Source organism: Mobula hypostoma, chromosome X2 (genome assembly GCF_963921235.1).
Source record: "Mobula hypostoma chromosome X2, sMobHyp1.1, whole genome shotgun sequence".
NCBI lineage: Eukaryota > Metazoa > Chordata > Chondrichthyes > Myliobatiformes > Myliobatidae > Mobula > Mobula hypostoma.
In genome coordinates, this window is record NC_086129.1 from 31947767 (window position 1) to 31965114 (window position 17348).

General features: G+C 41.1%; 1 protein-coding gene across 1 annotated transcript in view; it reads left to right on the forward strand.

Moving 5' to 3' along the window:
• LOC134340844 (sialic acid-binding Ig-like lectin 14) overlaps window positions 1-13734 on the forward strand; it is a 52304-nt gene extending 38570 nt beyond the window's left edge. Inside the window, exons 8-10 of the mRNA XM_063038407.1 lie at window positions 5262-5321; window positions 5399-5496; window positions 12712-13734. Of these exons, the coding sequence (XP_062894477.1) occupies window positions 5262-5321; window positions 5399-5496; window positions 12712-12849 (296 nt within the window). The 3' untranslated portion in view covers window positions 12850-13734. The remainder of the gene's footprint in view (window positions 1-5261; window positions 5322-5398; window positions 5497-12711) is intronic.
• Window positions 13735-17348: the final 3614 nt, after the last annotated feature.

Below are 17348 nucleotides of genomic sequence, written 5' to 3' on the forward strand. Positions count from 1 at the left end.
GTTAAATCAAGAGCTCACTAACTAACCAGTTGCATGGCTGGGTTTTAACACAGCTGCATGCACCATCAGCTTCAATTATCAGCTCTCAAGTGTAATCTTCATATAGACCACACACGTTACCATTATGCCAGTTCTTGAATGCAAAGATCACGGCTTGCACACATTGCTAGTATGTCAGTCACGGTAGGTATTGACATTGAGCAATATTCACTGACGTATCTCCCACCCTTGTCTGAAGAGCTGTGAAACCAGCACCAACACCTAGCTTGCTTCCCGGTTACTGCTTATCGAGTCACTGAATTTTGAAGCAACACCTTAAAGCCACAGAGCTGCTTGAGGTTACTCTGCAAGGCTATCTGCAACATTCATTGTTGGGTCAGCAGCCTTTCGCTACTCATGCTACAGACTCAGGGGAGGACATGCTGGAGTATTTAGACAAGCAAAGGCAAGAGGAAAATAGACATATAGGGGATGCACGAAGTTCAAAATTTAAAGTGAATTTATTATCCAAGTATATATATGTCACCAGGTCCTGAGGCTCCTGCACCTCCTTCCCTATGGCAGCAGTGAGAAGAGAGCATGGCCTGGATAATGGATGTTCTTTGATGATGGATGTTGCTTTCTTGTGGCAGAGCTCCTTGGGGCTCAGTAGAACTGGGCATTGGTTCCTCCCCTCTACTGTGATGAACTGGGATGTATCCTCCACTTTTTGCAGGCTGTTCTGTTCTTGGGCATTGGTTTTTCCATATCAGGCCTTATGCAACCAGTCATGATACTCTGCACTATGCATCTATAGGAGTTTCTCCAAGTTGTTGATGGCATGCCGACTTTTCAAACTTCTAAGGAAACAGAGGCTCTGCCATGCCTTCTTTGTAATGGCACCTGTATGCTAGTCCAGGACACCAAAGAATTTAAAGTTGCTGACCCTCTCTATCTCCCTCTAATTCCCTGATGAAGACTGGCTCATGGATATCCAGTTTCCTCATCCTGTAGTCAATAATTAGCTCTTTGATTTTGTTGACATTGAGAGAGAGGTTGTTGTTGTGGCATCATTCAATCTCCTTCCTTTATGCTGATCCATCACCACTTTTTATCCAGGCAACGTCAGTGGTGTTCTCAGCCGTACTTAGCCTCACAGTCAGAAGTATAAAATGAGTAGAGCAGGGGGGCTAAGCACACAGCCTTGTGGTGCCCCTGTGCTGATGGAGATCGTGGAGTAGATGTTGTTGCAAATCCGAATGGACTGGGGTCTACAAGTGAGGAAATCGAGGATCCAGTTGCACAAGGAGATATCGAGGCCTAGGTCTTGGAGCGTATTGAATAGTTTTGACGGAATGATAGTGTTGAATGCAGGACTGTAGTCAATGAAGAGCAACACATACAAAATGCTGGAGAATATCAGCAGGTCAGGCAGCATCTATGTAAATGAATAAACAGTCGATATTTTGGGCCAAAACACTTCATAAGGACTTAAAAGGAAGGAGAAAGGAGCCAAAATAAGAAGGTGGGGAGGGGAAAGAGTACAGACAAGAAGGTGACAGGTGAAGCCAGGTGGATGGGGGAGGGGCGATGAAGTAAGAAGCTGGGAGGTGATCGGTGGAAAAGGTGAATAGCTGGAGATGAAGGAATCTGATAAGAGAGGAGAATGGAGCATAGGCTATAGGAAAGGAGGAGGGGCATCAGGGAGGTGATGGGCCGGTGAGAAAAAGAGAAGAGGTAAGAGGGGAGCCAGAGTGGGGAATTGAAGAAGAGGGAAGGGGAAGGGAAAATTACCTGAAGCTAAAGTAGTTGATGTTCATGACATCAAGTTGGAGGCTACACAGATGGAATATGAGGTGATGCTCCTCCAATCTGAGTGTGGCCTCATTGTGGCAGTAGAGGATGCAATAGACGGACATGTTAGAATGGGAATGGGACTGGATTTTAAATGGTTAGCCACCAGGAAATCTTGCTTCTTGTGGATGGAGTGAGGCGCTTGACAAAGCGGTTCCCCAATCTATGTTGGGTCTCACCAACGTAGAGGAGGCCAAATCAGGAGCACCAGGTACAGTAGAAGACCCCAACAGATTCAAAGGTGAAGTGTTGCATCAGCTGGAAGGACTGTTTGAGGCCCTGCATGGCGGTAAGGAAGGAGTTGAATGGCCACTTCTTCTTGCTTGCAGGGGTAAGTGCCAAGAGGGAGATTAGTGGATAAGTGGGGAGGGATGAACAGACAATAGGATCTTGGAGGGAGTGATCTCTGCGGAAATTGGATAGTGCGGTGGTGGGTGGAGTGGTGGTGGCGGGAGGTGGGGAGTAAAGATGTATTTGGTAGGAGGATCATGTTGAAGATCGCAGAAATTGTGGAGCATGATGTGTTAGATGGGGAGGCTCATGGGATGGTAGGTGAGGACAAAAGCAACTCTATCTCTGTTCAGGTGGAAGGAAGATGGGGTGAGGGCAGCGTCAATGGTGGAGGAAGGGAAACCCTGTTTTTTTTTTGAAAAAAGAAGACGTCTCTGATCTTCTAGAAAGGAAAGCCTCATCCCAGGAACAGATGTGGCAGAGATGATGGAACTGAGAAAAGGGAATGGGATTTTTACAGGAGACAGGGTGGGAAGAAGTATAGTCAAGATCGCTGTAAAAGGTAGTTTTGTAAAAGGTATGAATATCAATGAAGAGCATCCTGATGTATGCAGCTTCACTGTCCTGATGTTCCAGGGCTGAGTGAAATGGCATCTGCTGGTGACCTGTTGTGACGGTAAGCAAATTGGAGCAGATCCAAGTGACTCCTCAGGCAGGAGTTGATATGTTTCATGACCAAACTCTCAAAGCACTTCATCACAATGTATGTAAGTGCTACTGGAGAATAATCACTGAGGCAGGTTACTACATTCTTCTTGGGCAACAGTATGATTAAAGCCTCCTTGAAGCAGGTGGGTACTTCATACTGCTGAAGAGAGAGGATAAAGATGTCAGAGAACAGTCCAGCCAGTTAATTAGCACAGGTCTTCAGTTCTCAGCCAGGTACACTGTCTGGGCCAGATGCTTAACTTGCCCAGCAAGTTCTGAAGGATGCTGTCAGGTCGGCTTCAGAAGCTGAAATCACAGGGCTGTCAGGGGCTGTGGGAGTTTGTAAATTTTTCTTCATGTTCTGACAGTCAAAGCGAAAATAGTTAAAGCACAAGAATAGTCAATGGATACTTGTTTTTATTTTGCAACAGTTCAATGTGTCATGTGGTCTGAAATATTCATTATATTATGAACTTGCCTCGAATTCACATTGAGTGCAGTCAAAGGCAACTATATATGAAGCTCAAATCATTATAAGGATGAAAACTCCTGCTGGCCAGTACTTTCTGCCTAGGTAGAATGAGACAAATTACGCAGTCTATGGCCAGCTTAAACAAATATAATTCAAGAAAGTAATGTTTGTTCCTACTCCAGCTTGGGAAGATCCTTGAAACTTAAAAGCTAATGGGCACACTTCTGTCCCTCATCTTCCCTCACAACCCCAGCAACCTTTGGTGTGTCTCTTTCTCAACTTACCTCTCTGACCTGCAATACAAATTGACCCAATTTTCTCAATTAACCATGAAATTCCAGAGTTAAGCTTTTGTGAACAAAATGTTTTCAGACAAATTCTGATTGTACATTGTCTCATCAGCAATGGAATATTTACATCCACAAAACATGTGTTTGTTTTGATGCCCAGAGCAGTTACTAGCCCTTGTATTTTTTACAGCTCCCTTAGAACAAGTAATTAAAATTTATTCATGTAAATGCCAGGGTCTCTTTGCTAAGAAAACTAGAGTGCTTTATAATGAAATAAATTACCTTCATTTCTAAAAATACTTTCTTTACAAGGCACCAAACTTGCAACCACCTGTTTTTTTCAAATATCAGCCCTAAAGTAATGTAAACAGGGCAGGTGAGACTTCAGTCAGAAAATCAGGAAGTTAAGCTCTCAGGCACGATAACAAGCAAGATTAAGGCACGATGGTTATAAATAAGTTACGCTGGAGCTACAATCAATTTTCAATATCATTTGCTGTTAACAAAACGTATGCCACCGCCTGCTAAGAAATCATACTAAATCATGCAGCTTTAGGAGCAAGAGGGGTATGACAGGAAAGCTTCGTGGTTGATGCTGACTTTTCACAGCTGAGCGAGGCAAAGTGCAGATCAGCTCATAACAGTGTTGATCTAGGACAGACAAAGTTTAATACGCAGAGATTTTGCTCCTAACTTAGTCGTACCACACAGAAACAGTCTCTTCGTCCTACAATATCTGTTCTTACCACTTATATATTTATACTCGTCCCCATGTACTAGTATTTGCTCAGTTATTTTTGGCAGTAAGATCAAAAATTAACATAAGTTTGGGAAAATCAGATACAATGACACATAGCACATGGAAACAATTGCACATTTGACAGTGTTACTCCTACAAAACTGGGCCAAATCATGCTTCTGACTAAAGATGAATTTCTAGACAGCCCATAAGTCATGCAAAGGATTGCGTGGAGTTTACAGAACTAAAACAGCCCAACTGGTCTTTGAGCAACACGCATCAAAGTTGCTGGTGAACGCAGCAGGCCAGGTAGCATCTCTAGGAAGAGGTACAGTTGACGTTTCAGGCCGAGACCCTTCGTCAGGACTAACTGAAAGAAAAGCTAGTAAGAGATTTGAAAGTGGGAGGGGGAGGGGGAGATCCAAAATGATAGGAGAAGACAGGAGGGGGAGGGATGGAGCCAAGAGCTGGACAGGTGATTGGCAAAAGGGATATGAGAGGATCATGGGACAGGAGATCCGGGGAGAAAGACAAGCCGGGGGGGGGTGTGAACCAGAGGATGGGCAAGGGGTATAGTCAGAGGGACAGAGGGAGAAAAAGGAGAGTGAGAGAAAGAATGTGTGTATATAAATAAATAACAGATGGGGTACGAGGGGGAGGTGGGGCATTAGCGGAAGTTAGAGAAGTCAATGTTCATGCCATCAGGTTGGAGGCTACCCAGATGGAATATAAGGTATTGTTTCTCCAACCTGAGTGTGGCTTCATCTTTACAGTAGAGGAGGCCGTGGATAGACATGTCAGAATGGGAATGGGATGTGGAATTAAAATGTGTGGCCACTGGGAGATCCTGCTTTCTCTGGCGGACAGAGCGTCTTTGATCTTTGGTGTAATTTATTCTCCACACAAGGCCTCTCCAATCCAATGTGTTAGAATGTTAAATGAGTTTATTATTATCTCTGATATCCGTACATTCTGATTCATTTGGCAGATACAGTATATGCAGTAGTCAGGAAGAAGAGCCAGCCAACCAACAGACAGCATCCAACAGGTAAAATAAAGTTCAAGGACTTAAACTTCTTCCACATATTCCAATAAATGTTTTACATTTTCATTTTCCCTCTACAGAAGCTACCTTTGTTGATGAAGGTAATAGTGAAGAAGAAGTCTCCTATGCAGACATTGTTATTCATAGTCCAAAACGTGTCTATAACCAAAAGCTCAAGGTACTAATATTACACAACTGTTTATCTATCCCTTGTGCATCTTAAATGCATCTGTATATATCAGATAAGTCATGCCAATTTCTTGTTTGAACAATTGTGTCTAATGAAGTACTCTGCCCTTGATTTTTTGAATACAGCTTCTTTGACAGGAAAGCTCTGAATGCAACTGGGCTTACAGAGAGGGAAAGGTGGCAAAACAGAGAGATAGAAACACAGAGAGACAGGGAGGGAGGACCGATCTCCTGCCCCTGACCTGAAAGAGGATGGTTATTCTCCAATGTTGGGTAAAGGAGACTAGGTGTGTTGGTAGAATTCATTCTGTGGATGATACATGTTCCAGACACATTTCCATTTGCTGCCTCTTTGTCATCCTCTGAGACTTCAGATTGAAAATGTGACATTTGCAAACGTTTGTAAATTTTGGGCTCATAGTGGGTGGAGAGGCAAAGGCAGAAAGCCTGTAGTATGACATTCTGTCATAGTGCAATCACATAGAAAGGGAGCTCACCTAATTGAGACTGTCTTTATATTTAAATTCATATGAAGTAGTTTTGGTAACGTTTTAACATCAGTGAAATCTCAATGTCTGAGAAATTAGACCGGTCATTTCTCGTGACATTTATGAATTTGCATAGTGCTCATTTCACGTTTACTGGTGCAACGAGCCAATATATTGCAACCTATGTTCTTCATTTCCCAGTCACAATACAACAAAGAGCAAATCCTCCAACAAGTCACCAACTAGACATGAATTTAAATATTCCCAATGAGGCAGCAATGGTTTGATTTGTTGATATACCTTACTGCCTGATCTCTGCATTAGATGTTCTGGAGATCATTTCTGATTGACAGAAAGCATGTAGGAGCTTCCTGCTGCAAAGTTCAATGCTGTATTTCTCAGGCCACTCACAGTAAGGGAATCAAACCATTGGGATCAAATGTGGCCACAGACGCTGGAAATACACTTGGTGGCCCCTTTATTAGTTACACCTGTACACCTGCTCACTAATGCAAATACCTAATCAGCCAATCATGTGGCAGCAACTTAGTACATAAAGTATGCAGGCATGGTCTAGAGGTTCAGTTGTTGTTCACACCAAACATCAGAATGGGGAAGAAATGTGATCTAAATGACTTTGACCATGGCATAGTTGCGGTTGCCAGACAGGGTGGCCTGAGTATCTCAGAAACTGCTGATCTTTTGGGATTTTCACACACAACAGTCTCTGGAATTTACATAGAATGGTGCGAGAAACAAAAAGGAATATCTAGTGAGCGGCAGTTCTGTGGGTGAAAATGAGAGGGGTCAGAGGAGAGTGGACAATGGTTCAAGCTGACTAGAAGGTGACAGTAACTCAAATAACCATGCATTACAATAGTGGTGTGCAGGAGAGCATCTCTGAATGTACAACATGTTGAACCTTGAAGTGGATGGACTATGGGCTATGAAATGCACTCAGTGACCACTTTACTAGGTACAGGAAGCCGTTGAGTGTAAATTATTATAGTAATGTTGGTACCTTCACTAGGCTGATCAGTTTTAACTTGCTGTGCTGCTTTGATTTGAAGCGCATACAGAAGCCATGTGGCGTATTCCATACTTGTACAGTTATGCCTTGAAAATATTGATATAATAAAAGGGTACGGTTGCTAGACAGGCTTCATAGAGAAGGGAACATAGTATCTTCTAATTGAGCATGAAAGTACAGAACTTGTGGTCTGATTTACTCCCCACCAAAAGAGGCTGTGCTACAACAAGAACTTAAAAATACACTTTCCTCTGAAAGAAATAACAGCAGGTTGAAGGAACAGCTCTCCCACTAGTAACAAACCATGCTAGAGGAAATTAGGGCTAATGCATTCATAAATTTTCAACCATTTTGATAAGTAATAAATGCGCAAAAAAAACTTCTACAACTTTGAAAAGAAAAAAAAATCTATATTTGGTTACTGAAGTTTTCCTTGAACTCCATCTCTCTTTGAACTTTCTCACCACACTGAGTTCCACTGCTGCGCCTAACAAAGTGGCCACTGAGTGTATGTGTTCACCTCTTTCCACCCCCGTGCCTCTTTTCCTTTATCTTAATGGCAGCTTTTATGCTGCTGTACCAGGACTACTATGGAGTGTGTACTTTAAGGTCAGATGCATAACTCCGAAGACCATATGGGAAAGACATAGTAGCTGCAAGCTCTGCATATCACTGGCATCAGGAAACAGACAGACTGTAAATTCTTAAAATGAACTAGGAGCAAGCTAATAAGTATCCTTTAAAGTAAATTTCACCAGTTTTGTGATTTGGGTGGGGTGTCTCTTGATTGGGTGTAATGATTAGCATACTTAAAGTGAGTCAGGTATAATTAAAGAGATAATCCTTTTGCTTCTTATTGTAGATGTAGATATTGTTGTATTATTCACATCTATGTTTGTTTACAGGAATATTAGTAAATAGAATCTTGCACCAAAAATCAGAGAGATCTTGGGCAGATGACCAAGCTTGCCCAAAGTGGTAGGTTTTAAGGAAGGAAGAGAAATAAGGAAGTATAGATGTTTGATTTTAGGCCATTACCAGTTGAAAGCACAGCTGGAATAATTTAAAAAAATCAAGGCTAATATTGGAGCTGAGCCTTTGTAGGTTCAAACAGGTCAGGCAGCATCCAAAGAAAGAAAAACAGTTAATGTTTCAGTTCTGAGACCTCTTGCATGAATCACATTGCATTGTTTTAAAGACACCATTATCCTATCTTATAATCCACATAACACTTCTATAAATTCCTTTAATGTAGCAAAATGTCCTAAGATAGCTCCTAAGAATGTTATCAAGTAGAACATTTTTGCTCCTAAGGGTTTCCAGTGTTTCCTGTTTTCATTTCAGGTTTTCAGCATCTGCGGTTTTTTGTTGATTTTTGTGGGCTGTAGGGCTGGCAGAGATTTGAACCAATAGGAAAAGCAGAGGCCTTGAGGTGATTGGATAGTTTGAAAATGAAGATGAGGATTTTAAAATTTAGCTGTTGTATAACCAAGAATTATTGGTATTCTGCAAGCATGGGCATGGGTTTGATCGTTAAACAAGAATTGGGGTGAGTTAAAATATGAACAGCAGTTTTGAGTTACCTCAGGTTTATGGTGATTAGAATATGGGAAACAGACAGGAGTGCATAATTACTTATAACAAGAGGTGGTGAAGGTGTGGGTGAGTCTCAGGACAGGCAATGGACCAATTGGCCTAACTCTGCTCCAGTGCCTGTGTTTCTAAGTAACAGATGTGGAAGTAGACAGCCAGAATGATTGCTATGTGGCCCTGTTGCGTTTGTACTAACATACGTTAGCCATATTCTTTGGCATAAAGGAGCTGAACCTTTAAAGTTTTAAAATTATTTTCATTTTCTTAGGACCACTCAGCCCATCAAGTCTGCGCCAGCTGTCAGACCACTCCCATTATTCCCATTCCCCCACTCGGTAACCTATTCGCCAATAAATTTCTTTCCAATATTATTATTAATTTATATATAAGAATGCAGAGTACAGGAAAAAATAGATATGTCAATACATTAAACTAAATCACATATAAAGACTCTGTACCCTATATTCGTACAAATCAATTAGTTCATAACATTGAAAAATAATAATTTTTTTATATAAAAAAAAATCTAACCCACTACCAAGACCGAAGCTGATTAATAGAAAAAAAAGATAAAAGATTGTTAGTCGTCATCTGTGCTTTAACAGCAAGTCAAAGGTTTTGAAAATAATTCAGAAAGGGTCCCCACAATGTTTGAAAGTTTTGATTAGATTCAAAGATTGAACATCGAATCTTCTCTAAATTTAAACACGATATCACATCACGTAACCATTGGGCATGAATAGGAGGGGCCACATCTTTCCATTTAAGCAAAAGCATCCTTCTGGCCATAAGAGACATAAAAGCCAAAATGTGCAAATTAGATGGCTCCAAAATAATATCCTTTCCTCCAACAATACCAAATAAAGCAGTCAAAGGATTAGGCTTGAAATTTACTTTGAAAAGTATCGAAAAGGTTTGAAATACTTCTTTCCAATATTTTCCAAGACTCGGACATGTCCAAAACATATGAATGAGTGAGGCTTCTCCATTATTACATTTATCACAATACGGAGATATATCTAAGTAAAAATGAGACAACTTATTCTTAGTCATATGGGCCCTATGGACCACTTTAAATTGAAGGAGAGAGTGACGGGCACATAACGATGAAGTGTTGACCAATTAAAAAATTTGATTCCAAGTTTCCTCAGAAATTGAAGTCTGTAGATCTTGTTCCCAAAGATTTTTAATTTTATCTAAAGGAACACTTCTCACTCCCAACAGCATATTATAAATATTAGATATAGATCCATTATAAAATGGTTTCAGATTAAAGATTACATCTAGTAGATTCTTATCAGAACTTTTAGGAAATGTACTTATTTGAGACCGTAAAAAAAACTCTTATTTGTAGATATCGAAAAAAATAAGTTTTGGGTAAACTATATTTAGTTGACAATTGTTCAAACGAAAAAAGACTTCCCTCTACAAACAAGTCCTGAAAGCATTTTATACCTAATCTATCCCAGTCTTTAAAAACCACATCAATCATAGAGGGTTTAAAAAATAATTAGATAAAATGGGACTCGAAAGAGAAAATTTCAATAAGCCAAAATATTTTCAGATTTGTATCCAAATCCTCATAGTGTGTTTAACTACCAGATTATCAGTTAACTTACTCAAAGACAAAGGAAGTGAGGATCCAAGAACAGAAATAATAGAGAATGTATTAACTATTCTCCAATAAATAAACATCTAACACTACTCCCAAGCCCCAATTCTTTGACAACCCAGCCATGCCAGAAGCAGCATTTAGGAGCCAACTTATCTGAAAACCAGCAGTATTGGTAGTGTAGGAGGAAGCCAGCGCATACATGGGAGCCCATGTGGTCACAGGTAGTGTGTGCAGCTTCCACACAGTCAGGCATCAGAGGTCAGATTGAGCCTGGTCACTGGGCCTGTGAGACCACTGCACTAACTACAGTGGCACTGTGCCCTCTTAATTGATCAGTACTTTGTCTTTGCTACTCCAAATTTAGCTTTGAGCATTGGAAACAGATGTCACTCCCTACAGAATCTGGTATCAATATTTCAATAACATTTTCCCTGATGTATATAGATTTTTGTGTAATGATCTCAAAATAATCATAACATTCCTAACATTTGAAATTTAGAAATCAACTTATTACCTATTTCTATTATCTAGAATGGCTGTTTTTAGACTTACTTAACCTTTAGAGGTAAAAGTCACTTTCATAGAAACCTGGCAACATGAATCCCATTTTATTATTTATTTACTTAGCAGTACGATAGAGGGCAGTAACAAGCCTTTCCAGCTCAACAAGTCTGCGCCGCCTATTTACTTGATGTGACCAATGTAGCGTAGTGGATAGCGCCAACACTTTACAGCGCCAGTGATCACCGATTGGGATTTGATTCCCACCACTGCTGTAAGGTGTTATATGTTCTCCCCGTGACCACATGGGTTTCCTCCAGGTGCACGTTCCAAAGGCATACAGTTAGGGATAATAAGTTGTGCGCATGTTACATTGGCACCAGAAGTGTGGCAACAGTTGCAGGCTGCCTCCAGCACAATCCGCACTGACTTTATTTGACGCAAATGATGCATTTCACTGTATGTTTCGATGTTTTGATGTACATGTGAGAAATAGAGCTAATCTTTAAAGATTTTTATCTTTTAGTCTATTAATCCATATGTGTTTGGAATGTAGGAGGAAAGCTTTCTCCTTTAAGCACCTATCCAAATGCCTTTTCAAAGTCATTTAGATATAACACGCTGGAGGAACTTAGCAGGTCAAGCAGAAAGAGAGTTAGACAGTAGACATTTTGGTTTGAGAACCTTCATGCAGATGAAAGTTCTTGACCTGAAATGTTGGTTGTCTATTTCCTACCACAGATTCAAAGTACATTTTTTGTCAAGTGTGGTTCTTGTATACCATCATGAGATTAATCTTCCCACAGGCAGCCACAAACTAAGGAAACACCATGAAAAAGAACACCACGCGCAAAAAAAAAACAAATCATGCCAAAGGCAAAAAAAGTGCTCCGATCAAAATCGCGCAAAATATCAATAAAAAAGGGAGTAACCAGAAACCAGAAAGAAATAAAGCATGAGCTGCAGAGTCCTCTTAAAAATGAGTCCAATCCACAAACTTAGCTAATCAATCCTTGCCCAAGACTCAAGTCTCCTGCACCTCCCTCTGGCAGCAGTGAGTGAGAGGGAGACCAGTGAAACGCGGGCAGACTGCGCTGAACACCCGCTCGCCTTCTGCTCTTGTCTTCTTTGATTTCAGTCTTGCTTGGCCCTTTAATCGGCGAGTAATGGAGGCAATCATGGGTATATGCTCTGCCATTAGGCTGCACACTCCATTGTCAACCTCGCGCGCAACCATGCCAAATTCCCTTGGAGACAGCAAAAGCGCCAGGTCACTCAGTCGGCCCAAAAACACATTACCAAAATGTAAAATACAGGCTGCAATTGCACACAGATTAGTAGGAGAAGTATATTTTTAAAAAGGAAAGAGAAGAAGAAGTAATTTTGTGAACTGTCTGCAGGACATCGCCATTAGTTGTGTCGATCGCTGGCACCACCTTGATGCTGCCTAACCTGCTGAGTTCCTCGAGCATTTTATTTTTCCCTCCAGTTTCCAGCATCTGCAGTCTATTCATTTATATGTATAGCAAGCGACAATGGTCCCAGCACGATTCCCTTCCAGTCAGCAATATACTCCTCAACTATTATCCTCTTTCAATCTAGGAAAGATAGTAAATTTACAGATTATAATATTACTATACTATATAACATTACATACTACATAATGTTATAACATTAGTGCAGTAGCCGTTACTAAAATCTAGACAGGCATGATTCACCAGAGTGTGAATCATTAGAAAAGTCTCAGATAAAATGGAAATTTCTGCACCAATGTGCCAACCACACTGTGTGTTTCATATTGGTAAGCTGTAGTAAAAATGATCCTTTTCAGATATTTTATTCTTTTAGCTCCCTCTTTTCACGGTTATTGCCTGGCCTAAAAAAAAAATCAGTGATTTTAGTGTTATTCCACTTAAAAAAAAAGTACTTGTCCTAAGGATATGATACTGATTATTTATAATTTTATGCTAATTCCAGCAAGCTGCTGATGTAACAGAGAAAAATACCAAACAGGAGCTCCAATATTTTTATGGTTCATCTCCTCACCATCAAGTTGATCATACCTCTGAATATTCAGCAGTACGAATTCCGCACCAGGATCTGATAACTGCATGACCGCAGAACCCTGAGATTATCTTTCAGCCATTTTGCAGTATCTTGAATAAAGTGACCACCAGCGGTTACACAGAGCAACAGGCAGAATGGTTTATTAATGGAGCAAGAAACTACGATCAATGCAAACACCAGATGGAAAGGATTCAACAAAAGACTGGATCACTTTATAGTTGTTACTGGTGTTACGTTAAGCATCCATTGTTCATTTTTTTCAGGTCTTGGAAGTCTGTTAAGAGTCAAAAATTTCATAAGGTGGTTTTTAGCCCCAGTTTTTCTCTTGCAAAAGGCGAAATCATTTCCAGGCTGAACTTCCTTCGGTGCTGGCAACTCCATGAGTAACTCAACAAATTGACTATTTTCTGCAAGAATCTTAAAATGCAGCCTCTCAGAAGCCTAAATTCAGATCTTCCATTAACTGCAAGACAACAGCAAACTGTTCTTACCCATTGTCCATGGAGTTTATGTGATGAGGCATCTGGTGCTCATCTGACTTTTCCACTCTATCCAGTCCCGGATCCAAAAAGAGTGGTCAATGACCTCCCATTGAGGGTCAGTACCGGAACACTTTGACCCATGCGGTTCAGCACCGTGCTGGACTGTGTAACAGCAGCGGGCCAATGAGAGACTTGAACACAGCCAAGCAGCTGATTCAGTGGCAAAATTATTTGCATGGAGTGTACTGTTAGGAAGTATAGAACTTAAACATTTGTGAAAATATGTGAACGTGAATGAGATTCACAAATAAAGCATAAAACTACAGCCAGATTATCTGTATATAAATATTGTGAAGAGGAACTTTAGCTCTGAGGAGTGTACATTGTGAAAATTTATATTTTGCTCCAATGCTTAGCCCAAATCAGACTGGATTCTCTAATGCTGTTGCAATTAAAGTTCCTTGTGTGAAAATACTTTCTGTGTTAAAATTATTCTTCTACCAATTTGCAAGACGCAGAAACTTAGAAAATTTATATGCACCCATCTTATTTTCTGGAAGGAAAAGTAATCTGCTAAACAATATTAATAGATTAAGTATGGTCAAAACAGTGATGAATGGATTTCAGTGTAAGAAAATATGCTTGAAAAGATAGTCTTTTATAAATGTCAGAAAGCTGGAAGTAAGGAGGGCCTAATTAGGATGGCACGGTAGCATATTGGTTAGCAAAATGCTTTACAATACAGATGACCTGTGTTCGATTCCCGCCACTGCCTGTTAGGAGTTTGTGTGTTCTCCCTGTGACTGTGTGGGTTTCCTCCCACAGTCTAAAGACATGCCAGTTGGTAGGTTAATTAGTCATTGTAAATTGTCCCGTGATTATGCTAGAGTTAAATTGGGGTGGCTCCAAGGGCCTATTCCGCGCTGCACCTCGATAAATAAATAATTTGTTATCAAGTCATTTGAGTCCATGATTAACATTTGGTAAATAAGAACAGAAAACCCTTCCCAATAAGGATGTATGGAAAAATATATTGAAGAGTATTTTAGATTAGCCATGGAATGGCAAAAACGGCTGAATGGGTAAATTAGCCATTCCTTTTCCAATACTCTCACATTATAAGTAGACAAACATTAGACTGAAAATGCTGTATAAAGTCAGAAATACAGTAAAAAGAATTAATACACACAAAATGCTGCATAAACACAACAGGTCAGCAATATCTGTGGAGAGGAATAAACAGTTGACATTTTGGGCCAGGACCCTTCATCAGGACTGGAAAGGAATGGAGAAGCAACTTGAATGAGAAGGTGGGGGGAGGGGAAGGAGTACATCTGGCAGGTGATAGGTGAGACCAGATAAGGGGGGAAGGTGTTGGATGGGGGATAAAGTGAGAAGCTGAGAGGTGATAGGTGGAAAAGGTAAGGGACTGAAGAAGAAGGAATCTGACAGGAGATGAGAGCGGACCATAGAAGAAAGGGAAGGAGGAGGGCCACCAGAGGGGAGGCGAAGAGAAGGGGTAAGAGGAGAGCCAAAAAGAGGAATGGGGAAAGAATTAACACCATTTTAGCTGGTATTTCACAATGGATAATTACTATTTGATGCAACTTGTAAAAGTTCATCTTTTTGAAAGTTTGTGTTCTCCCTTATAGAACCACCTATAAATCCAACCCTCAGTTTCTGCCACAGCCATTCACATGCTGTGATCAATTGGAGTGGAAGACGTAAGGTGTGGAAGTGGCAGTTCGGCTCCCAAAGTGCACTTGTGAGATCCCGAGATCTAGAAAGGTGGTGATGGCCCATGATCACAGAGAGGCAGGGGCTTTCAGGGAATAATGATAAGCTGTAAAATCCAGTAAAGGATACATCAGAAGGAAAAAACTTGGAGTTAAAGGGAACTCTAGGAAAAGCTGTGAGGCTAGAGTCCAGCAGTAATGGGAGATTGACAATCAGCTGTCTTTGAGCTTTTATTTCGGACTATTTCAACTAGCATCCTTTTGTTTTTGTTGCTTGATGCTTTTCTATTCCATCTATCATCAAATCAGGTTCATTATCAGTGACATATGTTGTGAAATTTGTTGTTTTGTACAACAGTACAGGGCAAGACATAAAAATTGCCGTAAGTTACAAGCGTAAAATAAATGAACAGCGCAAAAGAGGCTTAGTGAGGTAGTGTTCATGAGTTCATGGACCATTCAGAAATCTGATGGCGAAGGGGAAGAAGCTGTTCCTAAAACTTTGAGTGTGAGTCTTCATGCTCCTGTACCTCCTCCTTGATGGTAGTAATAACAAGAGCGCATGTCCTGGATAGTGGAGGTTCTTCATGAGGCACTGCCTTTAAAGATGTCCTCAATGCTGGGGAGGCTTTTGCCCATGATGGAGCTGGCTGTGTCAACAACCTTCTGCAGCCTCTTTTGATCCTGTGCATTGGAGCCTGCATACCAGGCAATGATGCGGCCAGCCAGCATATTCGCTGCCATACATTTGCAGAAATTTGCTAGTCTTTGGTAACATAATAAATCTCAATCTCCAAATAAAGTATAGCCACTGATGTTCCTTCTTTGTGATTGCATCAATACGTTGAGTTTTGGGCTGTAGGCAGACCTGTCTCTACGCATACCATTTAATTGAACTTTATATACTCACGACCTGCCTTTCAATGTACAAGTAAAAATACTGAAAGTGAACAACATCTTTCTTAAAAGGGAGGAATTTTAAAATTAAACTGAAGATGTGTAAGCTTAATTCAGCTGCTACTGAAGGTGTACCCAACTCAACATTGAAACAAGCTGAAATCTTTCCAGCATCGACTAATAATTTAATTGGTTCGGCACAACAACGTCTGCTTCTGTGCTGTACTATTCTATGTTCTATTTTCGCCTGGAGAACAAGAATAGATGACAGGGTATCAACAAATTAAACCTGTGATTAACGTAACTGTAGACGGGTGAGTCTTGCTCACCTAAGGAAGGTGAAGCGTCTCACATAGCCTCTCCTTTCCAGGTATAGTGATCGCTGCAGAACCTCTGTTTGGCTTGCCATGCAGGAGGTCACTTGAATATGACTTCTTCTACACTGCTGTGCCCATGGTAACGCCTTTACAGGCATCCCTGTTCTTACCGTGTTTTCTATGTCAAGGCACGACCGAGCATCCAGCAGTATAACTGGGCGGGCAGGCTGGGCTCATCAGCCTTGGTTGGTAGCCTGCCTAGGAGGACAACTCCGATTCCAAACCCGGGTAGATGGGACTCGTTAGCCTCGCCAGGCAGTCTGTCTAGAAGAAGAAAAACCCCGATACTCAACCCACAGCCTTGTGGTTGCCACAGCTTGCTGTGCCATTCTGGAACGTCCCCCCAGCCTCAAGAGTGGAATCGGTCTGCGTGCACCGAACCTCGCTATAAACCGGCGCAGCACAGCTGGAAAGCAAAGTCCTACAGTGATGGAGAAGGGGGCGAAACAACACGTGTTAGATAGCACTGGAAGTCGCAGTCTCCCTACTGCTCCAGAGTCTGCAGATCCAGAATTGCCCGCTACAGTCGCTAACAATCGTGCTGTTGCTCTTGAGGACTCTTCTTCCCTCCTGATCTTCGCAAGTGAAGAATCAGCCATCATCAGTTAATATAAATATTGAGCAGCACATTACAGTTACAGATTTATCTGGAAGTCTTTTGTAAAAGTCTTAGATGTGATAGAGAGGAGGGGATTAAAGGGGGAGAGGTGGCGTTTCTAGTCAGTGAAAGTGTCACGGCAGTGCTCAGTTAGGACAGACCGGAGAACTTGTCCAGTCTGGATGGAGCTGAGGAATAAGAAAGGTATAGCCATGTTAATGGAGCTATATGACAGACCTCCCAACAGTCAGTGGGATTTAGAGGATCAAATTTGTAGAGAGATCACAGACTGTTCCAAGAAACATAAGGTGTGATAGTAAGTGTTTTTAACTTTCCACATATTCACCCCATACTGTAAAAGAACTAGATGGGATAGAGTTTGTCAAATGTATTCAAGAAAGTTTCCTTAATCAGTACATAGAAGTCCCAAGAGAGTGTGCAATAATTGATCTCCTGT